Source organism: Rhinolophus sinicus, chromosome 15 (genome assembly GCF_057876585.1).
Source record: "Rhinolophus sinicus isolate RSI-liver-muscle chromosome 15, RSI-T2T, whole genome shotgun sequence".
Classification (NCBI taxonomy): domain Eukaryota; kingdom Metazoa; phylum Chordata; class Mammalia; order Chiroptera; family Rhinolophidae; genus Rhinolophus; species Rhinolophus sinicus.
The window spans coordinates 40,332,003-40,344,827 of NC_142515.1; the positions used below are offsets into that span (position 1 = coordinate 40,332,003).

Consider the following 12,825-nt stretch of genomic DNA (forward strand, 5'->3'; position numbering starts at 1 on the left):
TAAAAGCAGAAGAACATATGTTAAAGCAAACATTAATAACAAACCTAGATGTCAGTTATATCATAATTCTATCAAGAGTCATGAGAGCAGCCCCTCACATTAAGAAAAAGTGGCCATTCGACCAGTATTTCAGTTTACACCCTCTCCCTGGAGTCTTTGCTTATGTTAAGTTGAAGGATAGAGAGAAGGTGGTAGTGGGATTTATCAACATTCCTTTTTAGAGAATTTTCTAGGAATTTGTAAAGAGAATAATGAGGAGGCCAAATGGGATTTTCTCAGTACTCCTTGCCATGGGTCGTTGCAGGGAAAGAGGGGGAAAGCAGAATTTTACCTTGTAACAGCAGACAGTCATCCGTGTAAGAGCCGCACTTGGACTTTTGACCTGATTATTTAGGGGACAAAAAGGGGGCTGTTTTCTGAAATCGTACATCAGACGACCTAGTTGCTTGCTATTATATGATGGTCTAGCCACAAAGACACATCCTGAACATCTTTGGATCTCTTGTGAAGTCAGGCTCATATCTCCCAGAAGCTTGAACTCCATTATGAATTCTTATGCCCTTGAAACCTTTATGCATTGGAGTCGGACCAATGACCAATACCAAAGGTGCGAACTCATTTATAAAAAATCTTGTAAACATTTTCTACTAGTTATTATTTTCCAATCACTTATGAACTCAGCTGAGTTTCCTTTCAGAGTTAAGACTTTTGTTTTTTTAAACACTCTTTATGCCTTCTCCCTGGTTTCTCAGTAGCCAGGACATATGCACATATGCGCATGTACAAGTGCTTATTTATAGTTACAATTTGATTTCAGAACTTCTGTCTTGATTTTAATAGGCTTTTGCAGAATAAATTTTCACAGTTAAAACATGCTTCTCCCTTTACTTTATGGGCTCACTTAAAAAGGGAACATTTTATTCAAAGTCATACTGATACATATACTGAGAGTTAATTAAAAGACAGAAATTGATATTCAAAACTACACTTGTCAGCAAGGAAGTAAAAGAAAGGCCTGACAATTTTACTTCCTCTCACTTTCCCTTCTAACAAGCAGGAAAATGGTCAAAAGACAGCCTGAAGAAGGAAAAAGGAAAGGATATGATCAGTTGATAAGCTGATAATTAGCTCCTGAGTAACTGGGTTTACTATACATTTTTTTAAACCTTAGATTAATCCTAGCATTGTTTGACAAGACTTTTTTCTATCTAAAACACTATGGTAAATCTTAAGTAAACTAGATGTTTTAAGGAAAATGGCAAGTACGTATAACTCTCACCAGAGATGTATAACTCTCACCTGCTGCATAGCTCATGAAAAGACACAAAGTTTGAAAGAGCAAGAAAGCAGTAAAATATCTAGAAAATAGAGCTGATTTTTAGTTTCTTATATCCAGCTATGAGTTGTAATTTCAAGTTTTTTAAATATCTAAAAGTGAGATAAGCCTCAAAGAATTAAAAAAACCCCAATTAAATGGTACCATAAAAACATAAAAGTACAGAGAGCAAGCAAATATTTCTATGGCAGTAGTTTTTAGAATTATTAAAAACAAATACCAATTATCAACTTAGATATAAAAATTATTAAAATGAGACTTCTAACTTTGAATTTCTAAATGCTGTCAACTAATGGTAGTATATACCCATCTCATTTTAGGCCTAGGAACTGGTTTCTTCAATATTTAAAACACACTTTCAGACAACAGACTTTACAGGGTTAGACCGCTTAGATGAGCTGCTCTTTAAATGCAAAAGAACCAGAAAGGGCCAGAATAATCACCCTCCTTGCATAAGAAAGAAGATTACACTAGGAGTTAGGAAACCTAAATCCCAAACAAAATAATAGTGGACCTTAAACTAGTTATGTAACCTCTCTGTAGTTCTTTTACCTCCTGAAAAATGGCGAAAGAGATGCGTATTCCTTTTCCTACCCAGGAGTGAAAGTATGATCAAATAGCATGTTTTACTCAGTACTTTACCCCCAATATTAGTGTTACAATTTTTGATCACACATTTGTAATTGGCAAATAGTAAAAAACCGTGGGCCAAGTGCTACAAGATTAATCAAAAGAAGGTAAGCATCAGTACTTTCAGTTTAAAGAACAGCACACTGAGTAACTGGATGACGTACCTTTTGCTCAGACCCACTGGTCCCCTCGTCTTCATGGAGATTAAGCCTTGGCTTGCCATCTGCAGAAGTCCTACTCATCTTTTTCACACTGACAGGCACACAGGGTTTAGGCTCTTCTATCACAAACTTGCTGGTTTCTTCTAGAGATTTCTGATATGCTGCTAGTGGTGCTGGTTCCTCAACATGACCATATCCATGTATTTTTGGTTTTAGAGTTTCCTTAGCACTCTGTTTCCCTATATCATTTTGGGATTCTGGGAAGTAAGATTTCGTCTTTGCTTCTGGAGTGACTTCTGCATGGTTTCCATTTGCTTCAAATTTTCCAGGTTCTCCTTTGAGATATGAGGTAATGGAATCTCTACATTGGTCTGGGCTGCCAAAGATAAAAATGTGGAAATTTACAATAGTAACATATAGCTGGCTGAAAATGGGCGTCAGAAGGTCTAACGTTTTAACAACTATGTTTTTCACTGCTTTGAAGGCATAAAATAGGCCTGAAAACTATGGTCACTGGATTTCAATTTGTAAAGGGCTATCATGGGTGTGAGCCGGTGCTGCACTGGCTCCAGGCATCTCCTGCACTCCAACTGCCAACCTGGCTAGCTCTGCCGTCATTGTTTGTGTTCTATTTTAATCGCACTTCTATAGCTGCTTGGATTCTATGTCTTAAAAAGTAATCCTGAGTGGTTCATGGACAGCTCAGAGTTCCAGACCCACCAATCTAAATAAAAGAGCAGGATATCTCAAAATGCTTTTATACTGCCAGTGAAAACACTGCTGACAAACAAAGTGAATTCCTGTGATGAAAGCTCTGGCAACCCCAAGAACCCCAAATCCCAGCCTTTGTGTTTCCAATTGCGGTTCCTGCCTTCATGCTTTTCCACCCACAGTGCCCTTACTTGGTTCTAATCGTTCTTCTCTCCTGAACTCTGCTGACACTCACTGGTGATTAGGGTGCTGGTGCTGTCCCCCTGCTTCTACTTCCTGTGAGCACTATTTTTCTTTATTACATTTCTCTTTCAATACTTTTAAAAATTGATTTCCAATTTTTACTAGGTTCAGTACAGACTTTTATAGCTTAGGTATTGTTTTGAGTGTCTTATTACCTGTAGAATTCTGAAGGCAATAACTAGTGCAATGTTTTATGTGTATAATATATGTATTATGTATATGTATGTATGTGGCGTATGCTTATAAATTAAACTGATTATCTAAACACACTTACAAAAAAACATCAATAGCACACCTATTCGATAGCACACCCTATTCTGTATCTGTAAGGACAAACAGTCCCAGCATACTGTGAATATCATGTAACACAACATTTTAAGTTGTTTCTTGTTATGCAACTATAAATTATAACTATATCTGAACATAGACATCAAAGTTCATGCTATTTGTCGTCTTTGCAGTTGTCTCTTTGGTAGGCTTAATCCAGAATTTATTGATGCTACCATTCTCCAAAAGGAGTTTTGTAAACCTCTTTGGGAATTTTTATTGAGCAAGATGCTTATCAGCAATATAAAAATATTAAATATGTTATGAATCTGTTTTTTGTATCCAACTTAAGTTCATCACTAGTTGCCACTGAAGTCAAATACACTTTAGTCTAATGTGCACATAAAAAAATAATGCCAATTATAATTGAGAGATTATTTGCACCAGTCATTTTTGTAGGCATGCTACAGGCTTTCTTTTTCAATCTATAAAGTGGTGTGAGGCAAGTAGTCATATTCTTATTTCTAAAGCTAATTAAAATGACATTCTCAGAGCTTAAAATTCATCCACAGTCACAAACTCTCAATCTTATGATGGTGGCATTTGAACTAATGTCTGGAGGACACGAGATTTACCTTTCTAGAGTAAGGCCACTATAAAAACAACCAGGTTCATGATTAGGGAATTATTTTGGTTATAAACAAATTTCTATCATGGCAATATTATTTGGGGTAAAGAAGTGTATATACTATGTTACAAATTATGTTGTATATAATTTGCAACATAGTATGTAGAAAAAAGGAAGGATATATATATATATATATATATATATATATATATATATATATATATAAAATGTTAAGTGTTTTTCTTAGTATGGTAGAAAGATGACTTTTTTTTCTTCTCTGCATTTTCTATGTTAACACATTTTAAAAAACGTATGTAAAAGAAATCCACCAAAAGTTTAATGGTCGTTATTGCTAGATGATGGGGTTGTATTGTATTGATTTTTTAAATCTGTACTTTAATATTTTGTATAATAAGCATACTTATATTTCTAGACAGGAAACAATAGAAATGTTTATATTTCTAAAAGACTTGGAATTTTATTGTTCACAGTCTTAGCTGCGGAGGGCACAGCTCACTGGCCCATGTGGGAATCGAACCAGCGACCTCAGCATTAGGAGTACAGTGCTCCAACCACTTGAGGCACTGGGCCAGCCCTATTACATTATTTGGAATGAGCATTTATTACCGGCTATGTGAAAAAACTAATGCCAGTAATAAACTAGAGAAAAGTAAACTAGTTTTCTAAGTAAAGAATACATGAATCTTTGGCATGTATGCAAAACTTTCTCCATTTTACATCAGATTATCAATAGTTTTAAAAATTATATTTGAGTTTAATGTAACTTTCCCTTTCCAGATTAGCAGACTAACCTTTAAAGCAGGTGTTATTCCAAAACTGGAATGGTAATTTAGAAAAAGACTAATTGCCGAAAAGCATATATTTAAAGCAAACTATTAACATGTAACCTGTTTCCTTTTTCCTTTTTTGAAACAGAGTCATACCTGTCATCCAGTCGATCTAGTAACCCACCGGTTATTCTTCGAGCTTGAGCGGGGGATTCTAGGCTGCCACTTGTCTCGTTCTGCCAACCTGTAATTGAAGACATTTCCAGTTCTGCTTGCTGAACACGCTTAAGAATAGCCTGTACTTTTTCTTCTGTCATCTCCTCAGGATCTACTCCTTCTTCAAGTTGAATGTCCTCAAATAGAGATTTGAGTTTTTCTTCCGTCATCTCCTCATCAGGACCAGATTTTCCCTTCTCTTGCTGCTCAGAGCTTACTCCTACTTTTCTAGTGTGTTTCAATGGCTTTGCTGGTTTAACATCTTTTGGGACCCCAGCCATACTTCGGAGATACTGAGGATACTCACTCAGACGTACATTCTCCAATTGGCTCTCATCTACATCCATTGCTCCAGACATTTCCGTTAAAGGCATTGAGTCTTCAAGTTTGCTGTCTTCTAAGGAAGTGTCTTCTGCAGTTACGACTGGAGGTCCATCTGCTGAATACTCTACATTTCCCTGGGAAGGTACTAGCCCATCACTCAGTCTACTGGGGGTTCTAAGGGGAGATTCTATGCTAGAGATATCACTAAAATAATCATCTTGCTGGAAAGGGGTGGGTGGTGTGTAGTGCAACCCTGTGGGAGTTTCCAGTTCCACTTGAAGGGAAGGATAACCTATGGAAGACAGTACATTTGGACTGACTGGAATGAATTAAGAGTACATCAAACAAAAACACATGGAATGACTTAAATTATATCAGGTATGAAAACGTATGAGGAATTACAGAATGGTGATAAATTTATTGGTTTAGTCCAATTAAATGTAATACAATAAAATAAAAGACTAGTGCAAACTATAATAAAATAGAATACTGATTAAGATATAGATTGTTTCTATCAATTTTGGTAATATTAATATAGTAACTTAAATACAGAGTAATTTAATCCACTATAAAGTTATCTGTCATTATATAAGATACATTTCACAGCCAAATTAATTATCTTTCTACTTTTAGCATGCAAAATCCATATTGTGGTGGACTGAATACAGCAAGCCACAAGAAACCAATTTTTATAAGTTACTTTAAGAACTCTACATATAAGCAATTTCTACCCAACTCTAATTTTTACTGATTTCACATGAAATTCACAGCAAAGAAAAACGAATTTAATCTTTGGAAAGCAATGATTATTAGATTCTAGAGGAGTAGCACTAGGAAACAAAAATCTAAAAGATGTTAGGAAAAGGATTTAAAAAGCCGATAAAGTAGAAAAGATTCCATGTAAAGTCATCAGGTGTCAATGTGACAAGAGATGAAAGGGTTGTGGTGTATATGGAGGTTTTGGGGAACTTGGTGATAGGGGTCCACTCAGAACCACGAATCAAACAAAGAGAAAAAAGGAATGATATACAACAGAGAAAGGAGGAAAACCATTTGCAAAGAACTCTGATTAGTCATGGCAATGCTATGAAACTCAGAGGTTTATTAACCAGACTACACAACGTGGAAGGAGAGAGCAATTCCCTTGTTTTACACTTTGCTGAATGGACTAAAGGACTATTTTTCTCCTTGAGCAGAGAGAAAAGTCAGCAATGTTCTGTCTGGTCATGGTGAGGAAAGGAAGTCTCACAAAAGTTCAATGAAGAGGAGAGACAGGAAAAAAAACAGCCAAGCACATTTTCTGAATTATTAGTCTACAAAACTAAAGCCTAATTTTTTCATCAGTCCAAGATAAATACCAACTTAGCTTTTGTTGTAAATTCATATTGCTATAGGTAAGTGAACATTTTCTATTATGGTCACCTATAAACCAGAAACTTGTTGAAAAGTTGGCTAAGATTAGCTGAGGTTTATAATTTGCACAAGTGAAATTTATTTCATATATACATTCCTAAATTTCCGCAATACTTTTAAAAATAAGGAATATAAACTATTAAGATCTAGCAACAAAAAGGCTTTGTGAATTTTTTTAATATTCTGATTTTAAAATGTTAAAATTAAACGAAGCTTTCAATTCCATTGACTACTTTCATTGTTTTCTCGTGATCTTGTTTATTAGAGGTACTGTTCTTAAAAAATTTTCCCAATAAAGAATATTAAAAGATTCTATAAACTAAAACTTGGCAATAATTCATAATTTGATATAAAAATGGTGTATCTTTAGTGCAAAGGAGTTTGGTTACCAATATATGGTCTCACATATAAGACAAGGCATTGAAGAGAGAGCTTTTTCCAAGGTTCTATGGTATTTATAAGCTTAAAAAGACATTATGATCCACCATGTGTATGTTATGTGGATAACAAGGTATGCTTTACATTTTTAACTTTAGGAAGCAGAAACCTTGTAAGCATTTGCGATCTTTTGTCATACAATATGCAGAATTAGAAGTTACGGATTCTTGTTAGTCTAACTTTGGTGGTTTAAAACCGGAAAAAAAAAAATACTATTTTTTCCCAAAATTTTGAGTAGTAGCACAATACCCCTAGCTCTTCTTTCTGCCTCCACACTATCATCGATATTTTTTTCCTCAGAATTCATTACATGAATAAATTCCATTCGTGAAGGAATACAAGCATCTTGAAAAACACTGTAAGACATTTGTTACACTTAGTACTTTGATGAGCAAAGCCCAAATTTACATAATGAAGGGAAGATGACAATATTATATAAATCCAGCTAATGTAACAGAAAAATTATGTTATTAGTAACATCTACGCTCATTGAATTAGAAATTATGCTGCCTTTTATATATGATAGACAAAGTAGGGTTTTTCAAAGAAATGAATAGCTGCATATGAAGTTAAAATAATGATTAAAATACTTTTCTGAGTGATTAATGTGTCACAATAGACTTTTTTAGTACATGCTTATATACTTGGTCCCAAAATAGTAATTCACCATTTTACTTAACAATTTGTATACTTTATGCATAATCTTGACCCAATACTTTACTTACTTGGTAAAACAGCTCACAATTTGGTTTTACCTACATTTGAATAAAATAGTTCACTCGTTTTTAAGGTTAATATGAAAATAACAAAAGCAATGCATTCTCTAGGTATTAATCTTTTTTTTTCTATTTGGTCATATAAAATATTTGAAATACAACTCTTTCAGATAACTTATACTTTTATGGCTCATTATTTGTATTTTATATAACACGTTGATCAAGTCTATTGTATCAGAGTGTATATTTGCAGACTCAAGCAGATAAAAGACTGAAAATGAGAAATTAAGTCAAGCAAATCACAATTTAGCTGGTTTTAACTGACTGCCTTGTCCTGCTACACTTACACATTTTATCAAATGACTAAATAAATATGAATACTGAATTCAATTACCATCAACAGAGTCATGGAAAACATTGTTCTCATCTGCAAAACTTCTGGTGCCTGAAATATTTCCATAATCAAATATTGGTCCTTCTAGCAGAGTCACTATATCTATTCGATTAATTTTTGTCAAGACTGAAGTTAAGGCATCCGCTGAAAAAGGAGAAAAAAAGATAGAAAATTCAATTATTTTCTTCCAGTCATCACCATATCCACACAAAGGCATGGCTTTTGCGACCCTCCTGGCATTTTAGCTCTTCCTTACTGCAGTGCTGCAGTGTTATCATCCAGAGGGTTCTGAAAACCCACTGCTACAGGGAAGCCATGTTACGGTCTAAAGAATCACTCTGTAAAGCTGTGTTTGGTGACAGCAACATTCATTTCATCTAAGATGCAGAGCACACGAGACTGAAAACAGCTATACTCCTTTTAGTTGTAAGGGGATCCAATACAACTTTAAGCACTTTTCTCTCCTCTTACACTGTCAAAATAGATCACCCTCATATTTGGTGCTTAGCATTTTAATGACTGAAGGTCAGGCTGACACAGGCAAACCCACAATCACTTATTCCACATTGTTGTGGGTTGGAACTTGCAGTTTATCACCACTCCGCCTTTCTCCTTCCCCGACCCCAACAAAACGAAACCCAATAATATCAGCGAATTTTCTGGCACCACAGACCAAGATGAATAAAATGATTTGATCTAATTTGATCCCGTCCTTGTCTCTCTACCTCCCTGCACATCCATCTCTAACCATACCATAACTTCACAGTGTTTCTACCCACGTCCCCCCACCGCCATGTTTGAACAGCTTGAATTATATTTTCACTTTTGATGGTCACCGAGAGAACTACAGACAAGATGCAAAAAATTCCCTCTCATTTGCCTTTTGCAAAGCTTCCTAAAGACAGAAGTTTAGAATATTAGCACTAAACACGTATAACTTCAAAAGACTTGCTATTACTTTATGATCACTCTGATTTTATTAACAGTAAGCTTATTTAAAATATTTTTTGAAAGTTAAAGTAAAATAAGTTCAGCATACTTGTAGCATTTTTTCCGTCTCTGGTAACCCATTTTTTTAATAACATGAAGCTTTGAGAAATTAAAGAATTTGGATTTTCCACACGAATTTGATTGATTTCATCCACTGAAAAATTCAGTTCCCTTGCCAGTTCTGTAGAAAAGAAAAAAAGTTACTGAGATTTCAGATTCTACTTTTATCACATATATTTCATAAAAGTAATGCTCAACTGCCACAGAGAAAGAACAAAACAGAAGAAGAAAGAAATTGTATAGTAAAACCTAAGTACAGCCTGGGGCATTAATCTTTATACACTTGATTTCACGAGAAAGTAGTGATCATACACAGGCTATAATTTAACTCTCCTGAGGCAATTATTTAGTTACAGTTAGATTCCATTTAGTGATTGTTTTATTAAGATTGGTGATCTGTACAAAGAGGATATTTTTGGATTCTTTTAATTCACCCAAATTGTTCTCTCAACTTGAGCAAACTTCATACAAGATACATAGGGATCTACAATTCATAAATATGAGTGGCACGAGAGGCTGGTAGTGCTTTCCATAGGCAATACTCTGCATGACTTCAAGTTTTCATGAACTCCACTTCAGAGGTTAATGATGCTGCCACTTGTGTAAAAAATAAAAGGGAGATGGCTTTCTGTCCATCTCAATGTATATACTCATATACTCCATCTTGTTAATGCAGAGAGTGTCTCCGGAAAGGTACATACGAGTATGAGTATTAGTGGCTCCCCTGGGAGAGGGAAACGTAGGCGTTAAAGATCAGGAGACTTACTTTTCACAGTGCATTTTGTGTACAATTAAAATTTATCAGGTATGTAGTACCTTAAATGAATATAAAAAGTAAGAAATGGGGGAAGAAATCCTTCCATGGAAAAGGAATTGGTCAAGATTCTATCCTGCTTAAGAAATATTTCCAACAATTTTGCAAAATGCATTCAGAAGCTCAAAAAGTCTATATCCTTTGACCAAGTGATTTTACTTCTAGAAATCTATTGTGGCAATACATAGGGTTGGACACAATGATTTACATACATGAATGTTCATTGTAGGCTTATACGACTGAAAAATTGAAAACAATCCACGTATTGAACAAAGGAAAAGTTAATTAATGGAATGCAGTGGCTTTCAAACTATTTTGATCAGGGCCTACAATTAGAAATACATTGTATATCATGGTGTTGTATAAATGAAACAAGGTCATTATGGAGGAAAACTAGCCTTAATACATGTAATACACAGACATTTTCATTTTCATTCTATTCCATTTCAAAACAAAAACAAAGCATGAACTGATTTCATGACTCACTAATGACACACAATTAGAACAAGACCATTGTAAAGTGCGTCTATTGGTTGTTATTTATCCGTAAAAACTAAGATCAGATAATACTGAATTTTGTAGAAACTATGTAATTACAAATACAAAAAGCAGGAAATTATACTGTATATAATGTTTTAAAAGCTTTTTAGAAAAAATCAAAGTACATTAAGATGGTAACAGTGATTCTGAGGGACAGACTTAAATTTTGTTCTTCTAAATGTTAATTTTCCTAATCTTCATTGAGCATGTAATAATTCAAATTTAAAAAGTTAAATTTGTTTTTAAGTTCTTCATCCGTTTTAAGAGACACTCCTTACAGCCCAACAAGCCCTCACGACGGAAATGTATCCTTTGTCTAGAGACTCAACGAAGAGCAAAGACAGACTGTCACTAAAAATTTTACAGTTTTATGGTTTCATGTCTGGCTGTTCTTGTGTCACATCTTCTCCAAATATTTACTCTGATAGACTAAAGACTGGAATTGCTTATGGAAAATAATCTAATAGTTATGGGCACATAATACTGCAAAATCAACATTTGCTCCAGTGTATTTTCAGATTACAAGGTCCAATGTTACAATATAAATATTAATTTTATGTTAGCAATATTGACACACAACAAATTGCTATTAGCTCTCAACAACCTATAAAGGGTTACTTGGACCACCTGTCTTTTCAGAGCTCCACTAGGTTCCTGGTCATTAGCAGTATAAGAGCAGGGACTGGGTGTAGGAGAGAGGTTTAACATGGACAGGGAGGGGATTTAGGGCATTCTAAGGGAAAAAAATTAGATGACCTTGTTGGCCATTATCTACTTTCATATTCTCCCTTTTAGCACCATAGATAATTGCTTCCCTGTGTATAGAATGTATGTCAATGATGGCATGTAAGATGACTTTAGATATGACAATTAACATTTATTTTGACTATTATGTTTTTTGGCTATACATTAAAAACATACACTCAACTTTATTATAAAAGTTAAAAATGTCTCTAATTCATGTGAAGTAGAATTTTAGGGGTCCAGTTTACATCAAAACTCCACAGCAGAAATGTCCAGTTGACACCGAATTTTATCTTCATCTTTAATGAAGCAAAATCAAGCTAAATATTACTTTTCTACACACTTCATAAATGGTTTCATTCATTTCACAGAACTCAACTGCTTTTGTAAGTTGAATAGATGTATGTATCCTATTTTTAAAATTTTTAGTTCAAAATGTATCACTGTCATCCTTTATTTTCTTGTTTATATAGTTATTGAAAATGGTCCTTATTTTCCATTACCCAAGTGATTAAAGATTTCCTTTTAATCTTTGGCCATAGTCCACTTAAAAGTATCAGGTAAATAAACATATAATCTGTGTATATAATAAAATTTATGAAGATGACTCATGAATGATTAAAATTTGTGAAACCTAGGCATGGATCAATTGATCTGTTGTCTAAGAGAGCTGCTCTAATGGCATAAACCATGTTTAAAATTTTTGAATTATTTAAAAATCATAGGTCTTAGCTAAGTTTTCTTTTACGCCACAAAATAATTTTGCTATTTTGTAAACAGTTATCCTATATTACCAGAAATAGAATTTTGAAGAAAGTGGTTACATTCAATGTAAAATCAGATTTAAATTTCTATTCTTTCATATATATGCATAGAAAAGGCTTTGAAAAATACAGTATATAGGTATTAACAGTAATTATCTCTGGGTAGGTAGAATTATGGGTGATAATATCTTTTCCTCATTGCTTATTTCTGTGTTTTTTTTTTACAACAAACTACTTGTGGATAAGACAAAGAAATTAAGACATGGTACCTGTTTCATTCAGGAGTATACACACTTACCTGTCCAACTAAGTCCCAGGTGATCGGCTACTATTGCCATCCTGATATCTGTCCTTTCACATGGACTCTGTGGACCTACGATTTACAATTTCTTAATTAAAATAATCATCAAGAAAAAACACGACACTGGAAAATTGCTTTTAGCAGTACTCAGATTTTACAGAGAGACTAATGCTAACACTGTACACTTAAATGTGTCCTAATCACCCACATGAACACTTCTCTTTTCACATGGCTCACTTGGTTTCACCTGCGTCAGGCCAAATGTCAGACTACATGGATGCTCAATGTGATGGAACTGAACATGCTGACAAGCTAGCTGCTTTGCCACAGTGATAGAAGTGTTGTGT

The 12,825-nt window shown here is 34.3% G+C and overlaps 1 protein-coding gene across 39 annotated transcripts in view; it reads right to left on the bottom strand.

Moving 5' to 3' along the window:
- ANK3 (ankyrin 3) overlaps positions 1-12,825 on the bottom strand; it is a 593,532-nt gene that overhangs the window by 18,386 nt on the left and 562,321 nt on the right. For 34 of the 39 annotated variants that reach the window (XM_088792001.1, XM_088791998.1, XM_088792002.1 and 31 more), the window contains 6 exons: positions 12,476-12,550; positions 9,305-9,436; positions 8,266-8,409; positions 4,921-5,596; positions 2,131-2,503; positions 332-382 (listed from right to left, as the gene is read on the bottom strand). In XM_088792001.1, the coding sequence (XP_088648127.1) occupies positions 332-382; positions 2,131-2,503; positions 4,921-5,596; positions 8,266-8,409; positions 9,305-9,436; positions 12,476-12,550 (1,451 nt within the window). The remainder of the gene's footprint in view (positions 1-331; positions 383-2,130; positions 2,504-4,920; positions 5,597-8,265; positions 8,410-9,304; positions 9,437-12,475; positions 12,551-12,825) is intronic. The other 5 variants (XM_088792014.1, XM_074339447.2, XM_088792029.1 and 2 more) reach the window with 4 other exon arrangements.